The 20,468-nt window shown below is 46.5% G+C and overlaps 1 protein-coding gene across 1 annotated transcript in view; it reads left to right on the top strand.

The window, feature by feature from the left end:
• Positions 1-20,468, top strand: part of LOC311318922 (seizure protein 6-like) — a gene marked incomplete at both ends in the record, with an annotated part of 69,343 nt that overhangs the window by 25,336 nt on the left and 23,539 nt on the right. Inside the window, one exon of the mRNA XM_084450356.1 lies at positions 12,637-12,829. Within this exon, the coding sequence (XP_084306482.1) occupies positions 12,637-12,829 (193 nt within the window). The remainder of the gene's footprint in view (positions 1-12,636; positions 12,830-20,468) is intronic.

The raw sequence follows: 20,468 nt of genomic DNA on the forward strand, positions 1-20,468 counted from the left end.
TAACATACTGTAAGCCAGACCCAATATAGTAAATACATTACATGCCATTCATTCATTCATTCATTCATTCATTCATTCGCTAGTTCATTCACTTGTTCTTTCATTTGCTCGTCCCTTCACTTGCTCTCTCACTAATACAGTGGGGTGTACTGTAGAACCACCAGCAGTCGGATTTCTAGTGCTTAGAGTCCGTCCTCCAGACGATAAGACATGGGGGAGATGGGGGACGGCCTCCTCCTCTGTGTGAGACAGACATCAGCGCACGAGGAAGGCCGACCTCCTGTTCCTGTGCGGAGCGGCATATAGGGACGACGCAGACTGGCTGCTCCAACGAGCTGGGATGCCGGAGGAGGAAGTGGAGACTTTGGCTGAAGTTTAATTGGAGGAAAGCCTCGCGGAGTGTGCTCCCCTCCAGCGCTCTGGCGTCCTCCGCCAGCAGCTGCCTGTGAGGGACTCATTATCCCCGCAGACACACAGGCGAGCGGAGGAGAGGAGAGAGCAGGAGAGAGGAGAGGCAGAATGAATGCGCCAGGCCTCATTAGGATTCGCAATGCTGCTCCACCTTAATTACGGGGAGGCCTATTGACCAAGACAGCCGCCTGGGTCTCCGAACTCTCCGGCTTGTGCCGAGGGACCCCTCTGACCCTCTCAGAGGGAGAGGGGATTCACATAATCAAGGCTAGACCTTTCCTATGTTTGGTCAACATTCCTTTCAGCCTTCTCACCGGCTACCGGAGAGGAGGGCCAGCTATGGATGAAATATGAATCAGAGGAATTGACTGCAATTAGCCTGGCTGCCTGACCTCCTCTGGCTCTGCCAACAACACTGATCACTCATTACAACACTGGTGCAAAGCCACTTCCCACAACAAGTGGAGGAATATGGACATACAGCAACAATACTCTCTTCTAAGGTTAGCTCCTCCTCCTGGTTACATTCTATCAGGGTTTCAGGGAACAGATGAACAGATGGGGGCTTCCAGGGTTGGGCTGTGCCACTAAACTGTTTTGAATCTGTCCAGGAGTTCCGTTTTTTTTGCTTGAGCCAATAGACCCTCTAGCTATCCATGCTCTGCGGGCCGGCTGGCTCTCTGTGATAGGGTCTGTCTCCTGCCCACTGGTCCGCCAGCCCCTTACCATCTGGGACTGTCCAGCCACGTCCCCTGGACTCTCAAATCTCCTTTTCACAGGGGCCTGCAGCTCCTGTGTACCTGCTGATTAGACAGAGAGAGAGAGAGAGAGAGAGAGAAGAGAGACAGACCAAGAGAGTTGAATGTGAAGAGAGAGGAATGGAATAGCCTTTGAAGAATAGCCTTTGAAGGCTTTCAGAGTCAGGGAAACCGGCCGTGGTCAATTTCTAGTGGAGCCACAGAGCCTGGCTTGGAGAGTTCCATTTTCCATGACCTCAAAGTGGAGATTGGAAAGGGATCTGCCGATATCATCTTACTATCACACTGCGATTAGTCCCACTCGCCAGCCCAGCACTGCCTATCTCTCTCTTGTCCTCCTCCATCACATCCCGCTTTCTCTCTCTGTCCTTCTCCCTCCCTCATTCTCCCTTTCAATCCCCATCTCCATCATCCTCTTTTTCCTCTTTCATTTGACCGCTCGCTGTCCTTTCTCTGTCCTCTCCCTCTCTTCCGTCCATCGATCGCCTGGGTCTGACAAACACCAAGACCAATTAAAATGAGGCTATATTAGTCTCCTTCTCAAATGTGGTAGATGGCTTCAGGTGTGATTCGCCTGGCGTTGGCTGTAAATCACTATCTTAACCCTTTCAATACGACCACGTCACCGGCAACATTTTAAAAATATCTAACAAATATTTAATAATATTAAAAAAATATCTAACAAATCTAAAAAATTCCTCACTCCAACACTTGCTGGAAGCTGAGAAACTGCACTTTCTAGTATTATAGGGAAAATCCAATTCATATTTGAAATGTTGTCACTGTACGTTCAGGGTTAAAAGGGAGTAGTTGTTGTGGGGCGTGCGCGGAGCGCGTCACGGTCTGCCTCTCCGACGCCGTCTGACCAGCCCACCACCTCTGCGCGCTCAATGAGAGCGTTGGCTAGGCGACGACGCAGCCGGTCTCCATCAGGCAATCAGCGCACCTGTCGCTGATTGCCTCCGCTGCTACAAGAACCAGCGGGACCGGCAGTTCATCGCCAGATCGTAGCCTTATGTACACGATTCCCACGGACCCTCCCTCGCGTCTCCCCGGCCCCAGTTCCTCTCGCCCTCCCGCGGATCCCTTCCCCGTCTCCCCGGACCCACAGAACCCCTCGAACCACCCCCGAACCCCTGGACACCCTCGGACGGATCTCCCGGTACCACGCTCGCCTCCTCCCTTGGACATCCCTTTGGACTCTCGGACTGTACTGTAGCCAGGCGCACGCACATACATACAACACCCTGCCCGCCTATATCACCCCGCACCCACGGTAGACCACACACATAGTCTTCACTACGCACTACACATAGGTATTCACACATCCCATACTCCGAGACCATTCGGCGCACCACACTTTCTCCCGCATATCCCCTTCCCAACATCCTGTAAATAAACAAACCCACGGGCTAACGGATCAACCGCTCTGTGCCGCTTCTTTGGTCCCCCCGGGTCGTACCGCACAACAGTAGTAAAGGGAAAATCATGTTTAGCCCTATTTTAAGGTTACTTATGATTATATACAATGGTTCAGATCAAAACGTTGACAAAACTAACACTTTTGAGAAAGTCTGATAATTGCTCTACCACTGTTTTGGTCATACAATGGATGTGGGTGGGCACCATCAAAAATCATTCAAAAACATGTTAAACTCTCAATTTCAAAGACAAGAAGCTCACCGAGGTGTTAGTTGGCGTTCTGACATATAATTCGCCATAAAGTAAGATTCTAGTTCATCTGGAAAGGCTTTTTAAAATATTTAGCATAGAACTATTTAGTCGCAGCACATATGTGTGTAAACTTCCGCTTGAACTGATTCCAATCTCGTGCAATGCCTTGAAGTAGTTCCGCTTCCTGAATCCCCTCTGCGGATTGATCTACACATCTACAACGGTCGCTTCAATACAAGTCAATAGATTTCATAAAATGATCAATAAAACCCTACAGGATTCATACTTAGCTTCTTGTCTTTGAAACAAGAGTTTAACATGTTTTTGAATGATTTTTCACGGTGCCCACCCACATCCATTGTATAACCTAAACGGTGGTAGAGCAATTATCAGACTTTCTCAAAAGTGCTAGTTTTGTCAACATTTTGATCTGAACCATTGTATATGATCATAAGTAACCTTAAAACAGGGCTCAACACGATTTTCCCTTTACTACACCTTTAATGGTAATATTAGGCCATCTGGGCTGATGCACAGGTGACCACGCTCATGTCATGTCGCGTGACGATCGGTGATAAAAAAACGCCGCCCTCTGCATTTTCCCAGAGAAAACACTCGACTGATTTAACAGTTTAAATTGGACCGATGACATTGTCGCGGATACGGATGTCACAGCCATGTCAAGTGTCTCCAGCTTCTTACTCCGACTCAAGGGTTAACGATTGCTATTTGAAGGTGCCTCCGGGACAACGCTCGCTCCGACTCCAATCAATAGTCATGTTAATAAACATCGGCAAGAGCTGACGTGCAGCTTCTCTCCAACGCGGGGAGAATTGCTCTATTGATCCCGACGCTCTCATTTCAATTCAACCATTTCTGACAAAGGAAGCTAAATGCATTGACCCTGACTAAGCATGGCAGGCTGAAGAGAAGAAACGTCTGGGTGTTTGTCAGTGATTTCCTCAGCCCGTAATGGAATTAATGGCAGAGACGGTCCCATGTGCTATGAACAGTATGTTATATCGGAGTTTTTTTTTTCAAACTAAACCTTTTTCCATGATTTCTATTGGTTTGCGACTATATGACCACAACGACTTTGGAGTCAGTCAACATGGTTCCAAACAGCAACGAGACACTAGCTTTGGAACATGAGGTTTGACATGTTGCATCTTGCAAGCTTTAGAACTTTCAGCGTTCCAAATTGGCAGTCGCAAAACAATAAAATGTCATTCTAGGATCGCTTAAACCGCCATGGCTGTAGTTTTTGGAACCGGCTTACGTGAGGATCTACAGAGATCAGCAATATATCGGCATATACCGGTCCTGGTGTGTATTTCGAACCAGGTCCAAGAGGACGCCTCCACCCATCCACTCCTCCACCCCCCCCCCATCCTTCCACACTTCTCCAGGTAGCGATAGCCTGCTGGTGCACTGAAGGCCAGGGGAGCCAAGGTAGCTTTAATGAACCTGCGATGAGACGAGGGGACCCTTTCATCCTGAGCCTCGGGGGTGGAAGGACATAAAGGAGAGCTGTCTGATCCTGATGAGCTTTTTAGGGTGTCAGGCCTTGGCTGAGATGAGTTTTTCCTGGGCCTACCCATCCTCTGAGGAATACTGTCAGGTGACACTAATTGCTCCTTCACCTAGCTTGCTGTCATAAAAATAAGGAAGGGAGATGAGTGTCTGTAAGAATACGCTGTCCTCTCCATCTCTGTCAGCTGAGCAAGGACATCAGGAGGCGTGATGAAAAGGGAACAGGAGAGATGCATGCAGGGAAATATGCAAATAAAATCACAGATGCATGTATTCAAATCTATGCAAAACTGCAGTATGCTGCAAATATACAGCTGGAATTTCCCCGGCTGAGGCGAGCTGACTCACATAGCAGAATTCTAATGTATTTTTATGTCCATATTCCATAGCGCTTTTTATAATGCAGACAGTCCTGTTTAGCCTCTGCCCCTTTCAGGAATATTTCCTTAGGGAGAAAACACATCCTGAAGAGGATCCTCAGGGTTTGAAGTGACAATTTCTTTGCAAATTCAGTGGATTCTTTCACCTTGCTGCCATGCAACAGCTTAGCAGTCAGTGATTTATTTGAAAATCTGCTCATTCAGTAGATTTATAAACTCTGTAAGCTTCGGGTGAGGGCCGAGCAGCGATAACGAGGATGACAATGTGCCAGTTTCTATTGTGCTCTTGTCTACTGTACAATGCACTGCGTCTAATCAATGTGCCACAGTACCCACACCTTGGAGGGTCTCAGTCTAATTCTCTGGCTCCTAGTGTTTTGCCGGTCATTCACTTCACATTGTCTGAAACCTGTGTTTATGAATGCAGGCGCGGGATGGAGGTGATTATAAAGAGGTGAATGTTCAAGTCCGATAACCATTCACACAAAGAGCAGGAGCGTAGCTGCTCCATCTGCGACGGAGGCGGTGTGAATGTAGCCTCAGTTCCCCTGCTTACCGCGGGCTCCTCTTTTTGGGCATCGTCCAGATATTCTCACAGACGAACGGCCGAGCGGCATCGTCGCGCGGACGTTCCGTGTCCTCCGGATAAGGCGCCGAGCGAGGAGGGGAGGAAGCGTGCCTTGGAAGGGAGTACGGCTCGCCACGATGGCGTGACTGCAGGCCCCGCCTCCCAGTCGTTCACGGTACAGGGGAAGACGCGGGCCTTCATCTCATCCGCCACACAATCCGAGCGGTGCGCTGACGGAGCCATTGTTGGTGCGAAACACAATGGCTGTTTATTTGCGGCCGTCTAAACTCTGCCGTTTTTGTATGTAATGTGGCAGAGGGCCATTCAGATTACATATTGGCCCATTCTGCCGGCGCCGATGGTTCCTCTGAGACATCGCTGTGTGCTCATCGCGCCGAGACGCCAGATGTTCGCAGCAGTAAAATCAGCGGGAATGAGCCGCTGGTGAACGTTATCTCCGTCATAATGCGTTAGATTTAGCTTGTAAAATTGTTTTTACATGACGAATGGGCGTGCTTGAGATTTTTTATTTCTCATCAGGCATGAGGAGTTGCTCCATGCAGTCATGTTGGAGTAATTTACTTCCAGACATATGGATAATGGTCCCTCGGGTCCTGAATATTTCATGTCGAAGGCGTTAGATTTTGTGCATTTTATATGGCGGATTATTTTTGCGTGGACATCGTCATAGATGGAGTATACTGGACCATATCCTGTTGTCTACAAAAGAAGGGTGGTATTTAAAATATATACATATTTCTAACAATTAAAGAACCCTCTGAAAAAAGGTTCCATATAGAACTGTACAGCTCCAATAGGTACCATTTGGAAAATGCTTCTATGGAACCTTTTTCAGAGGGTTGTTCTATTGTTGAAAATAGTTATACAGTATATACAGTAGCACTTTTTTTTCAAGAGTGTAATGATACAGGACAGTTGGATGTCTGCTGTGGTCAGGTGGCAGGACTGACCTGTGGCACCAATGAGCCACAGGCAGGGTAAGATGAGTCAACCTGCCGGTGCTGTGATAAGACTCTCCGTCACCTCCACCCTCCCTTCACTGTCACAACGTAAGCCTTACATCAATACAGCAGTCCCTTCTCCTCTCTTCACTGATACTGTACTCCCAGCTGTAACTTGGTAACCCATCCTTAAATTGCTCAACTCTATCTCTGATCTACTGTAATCAAAATGATCTAACGACCTAAATAAGAGTCATCTGATCTATGTTTTGAAATATAACTAACTAATGATAATAATTTGTAAAGGAGCCAAAGGAGCAACTAACACCTCAAGTCTCTTCCACCCGATTTCATCGACTTCATCGGGTGGGGGACTATCAAACTTCAGAAATACTGCATCTGAAGGCCTGTTTAGTGCTGATACATATACCTTGGCACAATACGCACTACCTAACAACCCATTTGTTCACATGGCCTGTTCACTCTTTACCGGTATCGATGGTTACTTATGGTAACCCTAGTTCTATGAGTGGAGTGAAGCCCCACAGGGCAATCTCCTTATCCAATCGTAGCTAGCTACGTTGACTGAAAAAAGAAAAACATTCACACGCCTGCGACCAATCAGAAGAGGTGCCTCCCTATTTAAGGGGTCCGACCCCGTTCATCTGCTCCTCAGCTGAAACTTTCAGCGAGGAGACTGGGGGTTCAGCAAAGCCTCCACCCTGTGTGGCTTCACTCCACCCACAGAACTAGGCCAGCCAGGTCACAAAGCCAGGGCTCAAAGCTAACACACCACACCACAGGCACAAGCACTGGCCCCTTACCTACCACACTCTCAATCTGAGGGCAGGGTAAGGCACGTGAAGGGAGAGCCGGACCGTGAGCGGTTAGGCAGGGTCACATAACCCACCAGGCCTCACCCAAACCCATGAGGGACAGAGACAGACCGTCGCTCACCAGATAAGGCCTGTCTCAGGCCCAAAGACGCCACTCATGCCCGATGCTGACTCCCGCTGGCAGCTGTGCCCAGCACAGAAGACCCCACGGAGGCAGAGAACCTCAAAAGATAGTAGCGGACAATAGAAGTTAGTGACATTATAGACATTCATCTTCATTGGTGACAAGGGTTGCATATTCCCCAGACACAAAAATATAACTCGTTATGCTGAGCTTGTGAGTGAACTGGACTGCAAATTCTGTTTCCAGTGGAAGTTTAGAATTTTACTAAACATAATTTATACTGAATCAGAAGGGAAAAATATGTTTTTTTAATTCAAATGATTTGTGTTTGTTTTCATAGTTTGTAGATATTTCTGTCATTATAAATGTTTGCATGACTGCCAGTCCAATTTATTTCCTACATAAGGGGCAATGATGGAGAGTGAACCAATCACTACCACTCTCTCTCTCTTTCTCTCTCTCTCTCTCTCTCTCTCTCTCTCTCTCTCTCTCCTACCCTGTCTTTCTCCCTCCCTCTCCTCTTTCCTCTCTTACTCTCTGGACGGCACCCAAGCCAATTTCCGCACCAGCACTCAGCACCCACGTATCCTGAAAGTCTCTTTGAGTTCAGCAGTAGTTATTTCCTCTACTTAATACTCCCACTGATGGAACGTCTCTACATTCAACACAGTCAGCCAGTGTTATTTATTAACCTGAATGTATGTAGGTCAGATAAAAAGATCTCGACATGGGAAGGTCACAAAGGAGTTTGGACAGGCATGAAGCTCTCGACTTAACGAATGCAGCAATACTAAACATATCCTGCTCGCACGCACGCACGTGCACAGAGCCACAAAATGCATTCATGAGCGGAGGTCTGTGCTCTCTGAACACCATTTATAGTTATTATATATAGTTATATATACTTATTTGCAATGATGACCTGTGTAAAAAAAAAAAAAAAAAATGGGGGAAAATGTGACAGGCTACTATACAAAATCTTCGACTGATGACTGAACTTGGACAATCGGCCTTCTCGATTAATGCTCCCTCCACATGGAATGACCTACAAAAGACACTTAAGTACAGTGCTCTGCCCTCACTCGGACAGTTCAGAGCACAACTTTCCAACAACTCTAATTCCGTCTGTAATTGTTTTTGAAATGTATTGCATTTATTGTTGTAATGTTGTATTTATCATGTTGTATTTAGTGTTGCATTGTTTGTGATTTATTGTATTTTATTTATTCTCACTCAGTGACATCGCAAATGAGGGCCTACCCTGAATGAGCCTGAGCCTAAATAAAGGTTATGAATGAATGAATGAATGAATGAATGAATGAATGAATGAATGAATGAATGAATGAATGTAGAACAACATCAAAAGTGAATTAGTCCCAGAAAGTTTGTTTTGAAAGGCATCAATATCAATGGGCGTCCAGGTTATGGCAACCATAGGACACATGTTGGCCTTTTCCTCTGATGTCTTTCTATTTTTAATTCCACAGGCCACCATCACAAACACACACACACACAAGCACGCATGCACACACACATACACACACACACACACACACACACACACACTACGAAGGAAAAACTAAACTTTGTACAACATGACAGTTAGAAATGGAGCGATACCCAATACACAAGAGTTGTTGTTTAGTCCAGCTACCCAGATCCCCTGTGGTCTGACCGCTGAGAGAGACTAGGATACCCACCTGGCCTCATTACGGTCCTGAGGTTGTTGAAGTCATGATGTGTGTGTGTGTGTGTGTGTGTGTGTGTGTGTGTGTGTGTGTGTGTGTGTGTGTGTGTGTGTGTGTGTGTGTGTGTGTGTGTGTGTGTGTGAGTGAGTGAGCAGCAGTGGTCCCTGTAGCCCTCTGTCTGTGGTTACTGCTGGAGATAAGGGGCTCTGATGTCTCCTGACATGGACAATAATTCATAATTGAGGCAGGAGGCAGGACAGTTGTTACTGGTCCTGCTGACATGGATGACGGATGACAAAGCCCTGTGGACACACACACACACACACACACACACACACACACACACACAGTGTAAATTCCATCTGTCTGCCTGCCGGGTCCCTCCTGAAGCTGCTGTACATGTGTAGAAGGATGGTTTAAGTCAGAGGACTGTTCTCTCTCCTCAGTTTCCATGTGAACAGCCATTGTGCTGACGAAAAACTCACATCCCTACCACCATCACGACATGTGGGTCTTTTCACACGAGAACACCCTCCCCCCAGAGTAAAATGTGTCCATTCCTCATTTCTCCATTCTCCTGTTATCCCTCTGCTCAAATGGACACACACACACCTAGACACACACACACACCTAGACACACACGCATGCATGCACACACCACATCCTTGAACAGATGATAAGAATCTTCAGCCACTGCAGGAAAAATCTCAAATCACAAGGAGATGACAGAGACTCTAGTTTCTGATACTATGTGGAAGGAGGTTGCGATTAGTTCCAGCTACGTCCTCAGATGATGACAGTGCCCTAAACCAGATGGGAGATTATCAACACAATTTGGAATGTTCCAAATATGATTCTTTTTTCTTTCTTTCTCTAAGCCGCCCACTTCCTTGTGTCTCAACTCAAAACACTTTGCCTGAAAACAAACCGCTAACTCGGGATGGAGAGAGATTAAATGTGACTTTTTCCATACATTTTTCTCGGGTCCATATTGTAACGGTCACGAAATGTGGTATGTTCCTTTAAGACGTTTGTGTTTGGGTTGTAATGTCACTGCCCCCGCATTTACTCTACTAGACCCAAAGATCTGGGGGGCATTTTTGAGCCCTTTGGTCGCAGGCAGATCTAGTCATCACACAAGCACTGTTCCAAACAACCTCTGTCAGTACGGTTACCAAATCCCTGCATTTTATTAAATAAGAATTTCTCCTGATTATGGACAAAAATACTGCTTGTCACATGACTGTGTTTAGTGCGCCTAAAAGAAATATATTACAAATCTAAAATAAAAATAAATAAAAAACGTGTTATTATTCTGAATATCCTCATTTGTCTGTTCAGTTGTCATTGAGGGAGATGTGTAGGCTCAGGCAATGAGGTAATTTCACCTCTTCCCTTGTAGAATATTCCAGAATGAAGGATATAGCTAGAGCAGCGTTTTGATGATTTGTGGAATGAGAGATGCCCTCTGCAATATGTATGAGGTGTGGCAGAGGCATGGATGTCAACCATCGCTCACCAATTTAACAAAATATACATAAGAATGGAGTGATAGTCTCACTCAGAGGGAGAGAGAGAGAATGAGAGAGAGAGATAGAAGGGGAGAGAAGGAGAGAAAGAAAGAAGAAAAGATAAATTAATAGAGGAAGTGAGTTCAAGGCTCAAATAATTTATATGACTGAGACAACCAGAGTGTATTGTAATATTACAAAACCACAAACCAAATGTCAACAGTTCACAAAATTAACTAATACTACCAATGAACTAATACTACCAATTAACTAATACTACCAATTTAGGTCATTTTTCATGTTTCGATGGAGATCATTCTGGGGAGGTTGTGAACACAGCTCTGTGTAATAAAGCCAACAGCGTGAATAATGGCGGAACTATGAGATGGAAACTGAACAAACATGACATGATCCACAGCAGCTTCTCAATCTGAAGATCACAGAGTCTTCCATGTGAACCTGGAGAGAGAAGGAATTGTGCCTGAGGGGCTGTCCTTGCCGGTGCCCTTGAGAGAATAAAAGAGTGGTGCCGCATCCCTCCCTACATCATTCCATTGTTGAGATTAATGTGTACTACACCACAAATGCAAAAAAGGAGAGAGAGCAAGAGAGAGAGAAGAGAGGAAAAGAGAGAGTGACAGAGAGGGAGAGAGTGGCAGTCACATTTCAGCTGTGTCTGAGGGAGCAACGGTGAGGCCCCTCTCTCACCCATCGTCAGTTTCCCTTCAAGCAAGTGACAGGTCGTCAGTGTGACCAAATTCATTTTGCTGCCGGTGTCTCGCCTGGTGCTCATCCAGATCAGGGCCGCGGCTATCCCAGCATGCCTCTGTGACAGTCTTATTACCCCAGGGAGCCGTGGCGGGCATAGGTAGGCAGTAGACAGTACCCAGACACAGACCACGCAATACACATACTGAAGGGCCCCACCAGCTGCAAAGTGGGCCCCTACTGGAAACTGGTGTTTGTTTGTTTGTTTGTTTCAGGGACAGTAATTTTTCAACCATAGCTGTGAGTTGTCATCTCATGCCGTTATTTTATTACCCTTTCTGGGGGCATTATCCACTAATTATTTTGTATGTGGTGGGGGAGGGGTGGGGTATTAATTCCAGTTTAGGGACCTCTAAACCCTATCTGGGAGATCAGCCTCACGCAAGGGCGTGCTGGGACGGAAAAACAGCCCTGGAGTCTGACCCAGACGCCTCTGTATATATAATAATGTTTTCATTTTGTTGAGCGGGGGCGGGTGCTAAGAGGCAAATGTTATTGTTGCGCGACTTGTTGACGTGTGATTCTCCAGAACCTACAGATGGCCAGCACACCACTGGCCTCACGCCAGTCCTCCTCACAGCCCAGGACTATAGGTGTGTGTGTGTGTGCTGTGTGTGTGGTGTGTGTGTGCGTGTGCGCGTGTGTGTGAAATGACACTGCTCCATTATTCAACCGGTGGAAGTGTTCTATTCTCTTGAGTGCATTCACTACATTCTGCTGCAGCTGCTGTTCAAACCTGTTGGAGAGATAAAACACAGCTGTGGGAGAAGCTGACAGGGAGCCTGAGAAGAGACACACTGCGTTTTTAACTACTAATACATACAAGGGATGAATACTAACAGGGATACGCCAGTCATCTGTGAAACGTGCCATGCATGGAATGATCCAGGCAAACTCTGCTCTTTCCAAATCCCATCCTCTGTCCAGGAGAGCAAGCAAGCAAGAAAGAAAGAAAGACAAAGAAAGACAAAGAAAGAAAGAAACCAGCTAGATAAAATATGTTTGTTAATGGACAATGAAGAAGGAGACATCTCGAGTTCCCTATTTTTAAAGGCAAACATTAAGAGACTGTAGTAGTAGTCTGTCTTATGAGAGCCGTAACCACCACACCAATGGCTGGTCAGGGTTGATTCCCAGATGGTGTCTGGGGATCGTTGCCCACAATGTACAGTAGGAGGGACAAGGGAGGGGGGAGGGGGGAGGAGGGAAGAGGGACAAGGGAGGATGGTTACCCACTATGGATAATTCATATTCATTTCACTTCATGGTTATCTAGTAGTATTAGGCCCTATGTAGAACACAAGATGGTTGCTTCACCTCCCTTTAATGACCTCCCTGAGCCCTGACAGATGTGTGTGTGTGTTTGTGTGTGTGTGTGTGTGTGTGTGTGTGTGTGTGTGTGTGTGTGTGTGTGTGTTGGCAGGTGCTGAACGTGAGCATATCAGCGGGGGAGGAGGTGACAGTGGAGGACATGGGGGGCAGGGAGCCCTCCATCCTGGCCAACGAGTCGGTCCTGATGAGAGGCCTGGTGATCCGGAGCTGGAGCAACCAGATCAACATCCGTCTCCACAGCGACCAGCTGCCTCAGCCGGGCTCTCTGCTGCTACGCTACCAAGGTGAGAGCTCCCCTCTCTCCAGAAAATACAGTTGTTTCTTTAGGAGAAACCCTTGGAAACCCCCCTTTTTTGGTTCCTCTTACAACCGTTTATTGGCGCGAGAACATTTGCTTAATTAAATAATGAAACCATTTTTTTCAAATCATTATTGGCGTGAGAACATTTGCTTAGTTAAATAATGAAACCAGTTTTTTCAAATCAAATCAAATCAAAGCTTTGTTTGTATAGCACATTTCATACCCAGAGGCAACACAATGCGCTTTACAGAGAACAAGGGAGGTGGGCATACGACCCACTCTCTACATATTTTGTGGGTTTCCATACAGGGACAACTGAAATGTATTTTGTTTATTACCTTTTATTCTGAGAGTGTAGTGCTCACCGTCTCCACTCAACACTGGCTCTGTCATATCACCTGCGTTCGGAAATGGGGAGCGGCAGTGTCAAAGACCCCCTCACTTTGGATTCAGCCAGCCTCTTCATGCTGATTGCTTTCGTCACTGGTAAACATGGCTTGCTCGTGTTAGCCTGAAAAATGACAAGTGCCGTCATCCACTGCAGCGGTTAAACAAGAGAGCTATTGTACTAATAGCCATTTACAGATCTGACATCCACCATAGGGCTGTCAGAGGCGTTCTTCGTCATCACACCACTTCTTCGCGTGACAACACAAAGAGCGTGTCTGTGTGTGTGTGTTTGTGTTGTGTGTTGTGTGTGTGTGTGTGTGTGTGAGGGGGACGACGACGACAACAACATGGCATTAAGCCCCAGTTCCTTTGTCTCTGCAAACTAATGAACTATGACAAGCTGGCCAAGGAATAATACGCTCCAACACGGCTGTGATGTTGCTGGTGAATACAACGCTGGCCGCCTGCCTCCCTTCACGCTGCCTTCTCTGCCTCTCACACTTGTGAACATTAGAGCCAAGGATACACTGTGTGATTTCTCCACCATTTTGCCGTCGAGACTACATTGCGTAGTCTTAGAGAAATCTGTTGCAAGGCCAAATCGGGATGTCGTACAGGTAAGCCGCACGGTGTTAGAGTGTCAAGGATCGCCGACGAATTGAGTTTAGAAATGTACGTTCTAAAGACAAGGCTACGACCTCCCGACAAATCTCTGGCGCGTCAGATACATTTTTGTTGTGGCATGAAGCGCGAGTACACCCCCTTGGTGACACTATTCTGCACATACCGCCGATCAAAATCAGAGCTTCAGAGCAAAAAGAAAGTGACAGTTGACACATCTGCCCATACCCTACTGGTGGCTCTGATAAACGGTTACATTGGCACAGGCCTACTCGCTTGTAGCCTAAACAAAGAACACCTTTAACTTTACCGTTACCTCCAACTCCTGCTGAAGAACGTAGAGGCTGTGCTGCCCACGTCTGCCCAACACACCTGCGAGTCCTGATTGTCTTTGTTTTTTTTTCTTCTCTTGCCACGGCCATATCGCCGCGTGGGAAGGTCACAGAGACACACGGCTCGGACCGCCACAAAGGTCTTGAATAACAAACGTAGCAATACTGAACATGTTTCGCGCACATGCGCGCGTACACAGCCAAAACAAAACTTTGAGCCAACCAAAACAAGGGACACAGGATGGAAACGGCCATATCTCCATGTGGAAAGGTCACAGAGAACCGTGGTTTGGACTGCCAGAAAGGTCTCAAGGTAACGGTACGGGCGAGCAGGTGGACTGGCAGCTTTGATGGTTCACTATTTCAACAACCGCACAAGTCGCGGAACAACATCGTGGCTGACAGCAATTGTGACAGCAGTCGTATAGTGTGAGCATGCACATCTTAAGGTCTGATCGTTTGGACTGAAACTTTCGGTCATGCAGTGTGAGAGTTCACCGACATTATGATATTTCAAACAGGACAGTGTAACCCCAGCTGTGTGATGTCCACTACACTGACACTGACCCTTACCCAACTATTCAGACAAAGGCCCGAGTTATGGTCACTAGGCATTTTGGAATTTCTGTGCCTGAGTTTGCCTGGAACGAGCAAAGTAGGTCAAACATAGTACTGTAGGTGGAACTGTTCAGAGGGGCAGAGCGCATCCGTTCTTGTCATTACTGAGGAGGAGCACGGACAGCAACTAACAGTTTTCACAGGGGGTGTAGGGAAATAAATTAATGAATCGATTAAATGAAACTCTGTTTCACTTGGTTACACTTGCACCTAACCTTTTTTCAACTCAATAGATGTCTCTAAATTTAAGGCGACGATTCATGCTTTCCCAGGGAGATTGGCTATAAGCCATGTTAACAAATCATGCACTGAGCCAGGGGTAAGCCTAACCTCTCGCTTTGCAAGCCACCTGAACATTAATTTAATTAAATGGTTGCTGTCAACAGTCAAGTGTGCGATAGACAGTGCGTTTGGTCGCCTGAAAATGTGTTTCAGATGCAGATTGAGGAGCTCTACAATACATACTTCAGAAAAAGAAACATTTGCCTACCTGTCCCATTAGTTATTCGTGGGCTCATACAGTACCAACAAGGCCTACTGCATAGTTTGAATTTTGTATTAGCCTACAAGCCTCTACATCAGCCAGTGACACAATAAAATGCGTTCAATTCATATAGTACTTTGTTGACGTAGAAAACATACTATACCGCCTCATCTTTCTGTAGGCCTACAAATTAATTTCATTAAGTACTGACAGCCGCTGCTGTCTCATCCCAAGCATATCTGTCTCTGTAATTTTCGCTCTTGTACTGGATGACCTCATCCTGCATGGCCTAAAGCATTCGCTTCTTTTCCATTCCAACTGTATGCTCATTCATTCGTATTTTTTAAATATATTTGTTTTACTGTGGCACATCCCATTGGCTTGAGAAAGGCGCTGCCTAGGAACTGCCTAATTAAATTATTCCACCCCTTCACTGGACATACGTCCACTGACTTCCAAATTTGACAAATATTCGTTTTGCGTTTGCCTATCACCAATAGCTTTTGACATTTGCCTTAGGCATTCCAACTGCGTGAACACACAGTAATCGGGGCCAAAGTGTATCTGTAATCTCATGCCGTGAACATTTGGGCGGACGGGGCTCTTGACAGACAAGAAGTAACATTTCCACCCCCAGCCTAGTCGATTTCATATTTTCAACTGGTTGACGTATTTTTTCATCAGTGTGTACTATTGTTGTGTGTGCCTGTCTGAGTGCGGACACTAGGATACAGCAGCACGAGACCAGGCAGCCTGGGGCAGAGCAGCAGTGATGGGATGGAGGGAGGGAGGGAGGGAGGGAGGGAGGGAGGGAGGGAGGGAGGGAGGGAGGGAGGGAGGGAGGGAGGGAGGGAGGGCAGACGGGGGCATCCAGGGCCACACAAGGGCCACACTACTGGCCAGATGAGAGGTATTACCAGGGCTCTAATGGATCAATTATAACCCATTTCCTCTGCACCACAAATTTAAAGTGAGCTATGGCCCTGTGTTCCTCTCTCTCTCTCTCTCTTACGGCTAGAAAGCGTTCGACAGCCAACGAGGTTATTCTGCTCACCGCATGTGATACGACTTTGTCAGCATGTATACAGTACTGAATGGTGTTATTAACTATGAATAGCTTTTAATGTGTGACCTTTGTGTGCCCTGCTCCAGTTTCTTTGATTCTGTACAGCCGCAGCGGACAGAGTGAGTCTGTAACAAAGCAAGGGGTGATATCCTCCATATTCTCCTCTGCTCCGCCACACACCCTCAGACCTGTTAATGCATATGAACTGCGCGGAATCCATTGAACTGGCAACACACAACCCTGCTGCTGCTTACTTGAGGGGAGGTTGAACATAAAAGATTCAGGTCTCTCAATAATTCACAAAGAAATAGGAGGAAAGCAGCCGTGCCTGGTAGAATGAGAACAAACAGACCACGGGAGAATGGTGAAAGGTGATCAAACGGTCAAGGACAATGAGAGAAATAGGACCTTAATTTTGTCTCAGATAGCGGAGAGAGTCATACTGCAATAATGTTTACTTCACTGCGGGGTCAGGCTTTATACTGTATGTGTGAAGAGCAATGGCAAAGCTACCACCACCCACCATGATGTGTTCATGCTACTCATACTCATTGAATGTCCCTGTGTCTATTCTCGCTCTAATGACTCAATCAATAATCCGTGGCATTTGAATATAATAGTAATACTGTCACTTATTCTGAGAACAACTGACATTTGTCTTCTTATGTCTCAGCCACTCCCCCATAATGTCCTTTTTCCTCCTTTCCTGTTATTTGGCTGATGAAACATCCCGTTCCCTCGGGACAATTAAACAAAAAGGCTGTAAACGACTTGGCGCTCATCCATGAATCAGTTCAGCACAGCGTCAGAGGAGAGAGACGCCACGAGGGCTTCCTGTACACTGTAACTCCTCCCTCTAGTCTGGCTACTGGTGAGCTTAGCCGGGGATTCGTCCTGGCGCGCTGATCTAGGAACATCCTCCCCTCAGTGGCTCAGCATCGGGGGGATAGTAGACATGTACAGCACAGTGTACAGGAGGTATTGTGATTTTATGCCAGGGATTTTCCATTCACTCTAATTGACGTCAGGTGTTATGATGGGGCGTGACATGCTTTCACACGGCAAACATGAAGATGATCTGGTCGTCAAGGCAATGACAGTAGATTATAGGTCTACAGACGATTAAGCCTTAGTCGATTATGTCTTAATCTGTGTTGGAGTCTAGACTCTAGAATGATGTTAACTACAGATATAACTACAATTGTTTTCCACATTGTGTTCCACAATATTTGAAGCGTATTGAAACTATTCATGTTTTTCTGAAAATATTGCAAATTGCATTGCAATGTTAATGTTCTACATCTCATTCAGTCACGCTTGATATCATCATCTATATCTTAATGGTCCGATAATATGCACATCCACAAACTCTGAGTGTGAAGGACACTTAGATAATTAGAAGGCTTCCCTTTAATCATTCTTATACCCGCCACTCAAAGCATGGTAGTTAGTATTTTACCTTTTCCTGCAATTTTCAAAGGTTATCATGCTGAGATTGGCTGAGATATTTCAATTTGTGTTCATCTCCATGCCATGCACAATATCACCTTGTCCCATATAATGGGCCGTGAAAGATGGGATGGGACAAGCGTAGAGAGACGGATCTGGAGAGAAATAGATCTCAGCTCTTGGTAATTAATATCAGGCTCTAGCTGAGCTGACAGCCTGATGGATGCTTTACCAGTAACAGCAGCAGCAGCACAGTTAGTGCTCTGGACCGATTCTATGTCTGTGTCACAGCGTGCAGCGTGTCTGTCTGTCTGTCTGTCTGTCTGTCTGTCTGTCTGTCTGTCTGTCTGTCTGTCTACCTGTCTGCCTGTCTGTCTGTCTGCCTGCCTGCCTGTCTGTCTGTCTGTCTGTCTGTCTGTCTGTCTGCCTGTCTGTCTGTCTGTCTGCCTGCCTGCCTGCCTGCCTGCCTGCCTGTCTGCCTGTCTGCCTGTCTGTCTGTCTGTCTGTCTGACCCTTTCTTCACCTGCGTCTCCTAGCTGCTGAAGAAGATCCCTCTCTATTCCTGTAATTTCAACTCACTTGCAGTTACAGGGCTGAGGACAAAACAGAGAATTCAGCACATTCCCTCAGCATCAGTGGAAAGATACAGTAGCCACGTAAAAAAGAGGAATCTTAATTGGCTGCTCTTGTACTGTATGAGGTTCGCTTGGCAAGGTCAAGACGGCAACTTCATATCTTTCATTTGCAACAAATGACCAAAGTGTGTAAAATACTGCGCATATTGTGGCATAGACTACAGCAAAGCCGCTGCTCTGCATGGTCACCCACACGGGCGTGTCATTTTCCCTTCTTTACAGATCTGGTTTTGACCTGCAGTCGGAGAGCACAGGCCTGGGGCTCCATCTTAACATGAGAGTTTGATTTATAGGTTGGTTTCAGCATCACCGTCATTGTCCTGAGACTGTAGGTCTGGACGGACAGCAACTCAATTACCTGTGAATTACCCTGATTGGAAGTGTACAGTATGCTCCCCCAGCTCCCCCTCTCTGCACAGATACATCACCCTTAAAGCGAGATCAATAGGCTTGTCCCTGGGAAAAATAGGGATTCAATCAGGGAGTGCTGAACCACAGTTCTGTATTGATATTTATGTGGTCGGGTTAAACACTCCATTCCAATGGTCAACTGCTCAATAAATGCTATTAAGGAAAAATAACTTTAGACCACCGGCGGCGGTCCCATTTAAGAGAGCTCCTCCCCTCCCTTACACTGATGAGGTGGGAAGTTCCCAGAGCGCACGGCGCATTACCCAGGATGCAGTTTCGGCCACTCTGCCACCTGTGATCATCCCTGATTAGATGCTAACGATCAATAACAGTTGCAGATCATCATCAGGTACAGTAGCACCTCCCGCAGAAGACGGCTCGCCAGGCAGACGACAGAAACAACCTGCTGTAGACGGTAGAGAGAGGTCAGGTCAGCGTGGATAGTTGCGTGGTTCTTACTGTGGCTCGGCTCTCTAAGGACCCTCGACTGATCCAACAGACAGATTCTTGGTGAGACCAGACTTCATCCAGAATCCCTGAATCTGTCAGACAAGGTAGTGAATCACCATCCCCTCTCCTCATCCTCCTCCTCCTCCTCCTCCTTCTCCTCTCCTTCTCCCCCACCCCTCTGCAAGACCCGTATAACTCAAAACATTACCTCAACATCTGCTGCCTGAGGCCGCGCCATCAGCTAATCTGCTTGGCTGTGGGAGCCATTACTTGTAATAGCAAAACAATCAGACTTTATTGCCCACTGCGATGTACAACAGCATGAAGGCCCTGTCTAATTTAATTCTTAGGGGATTGGCTCCACGCATTAAGTTTTGCCCGCGGCACCCCCTACCGCACAGGCTGGATGGAGATGGAGGGAGTGGTGGTATGATAATGGAAATAACTGGGTTCAGTGGAGCCGGTGATAAACTATGAATTGAATGGATGACCTAGGGCGCCGGGCGCCGCACTCCCCTGCCTCATTGATTTACTGCGGGGGAGAGCGGACGCTTCATTACGATGGAAACTATTGTGTGGGAAGAATTACCTGATTCATTTGATCAGAGCAAGTAGGGAGGGAGGGAGGGAGGGAGGGAGGGAGAGAGGGAGGGAGGGAGGAAAGTATGTGTTAAAGGTGTAGTAAAGGGAAAATGCATGTTTAGCCCTGTTTTAAGGTTACTTATGATCATATACAATGGTTCAGATCAAAACGTTGACAAAACTAGCACTTTTGAGAAAGTCTGATAATTGCTCTACCACCGTTTTGGTCATACAATGGATGTGGATGGGTACCTTGAAAAATCAAAAACATGTTAAACTCTCTATTTCAAAGACAAGAAGCTCACCGAGGGGGTAATTGGTGTCCGTTTGTTGTTCTGACATCAAATTCACCACAAAGTATGAATCCTCTAGGGTTTTATTGATCATTTTATGAAATCCATTGACTTATATTGATGCGACCGTTGTAGATGTGTAGATCAATCCGCAGAGGGGATTCAGGAATCGGAACTACTTACGGTAGCTATTGTTATTGTTTATGTTGCTAGGCTACCTAGTTTGCGGAAGTTTACACACGTATGTGCTGCGACTAAATAGTTCTATGCTAAATATTACAAAAAAAACTT

Source organism: Borostomias antarcticus, assembly GCF_949987555.1.
Source record: "Borostomias antarcticus genome assembly, chromosome: 15".
Classification (NCBI taxonomy): domain Eukaryota; kingdom Metazoa; phylum Chordata; class Actinopteri; order Stomiiformes; family Stomiidae; genus Borostomias; species Borostomias antarcticus.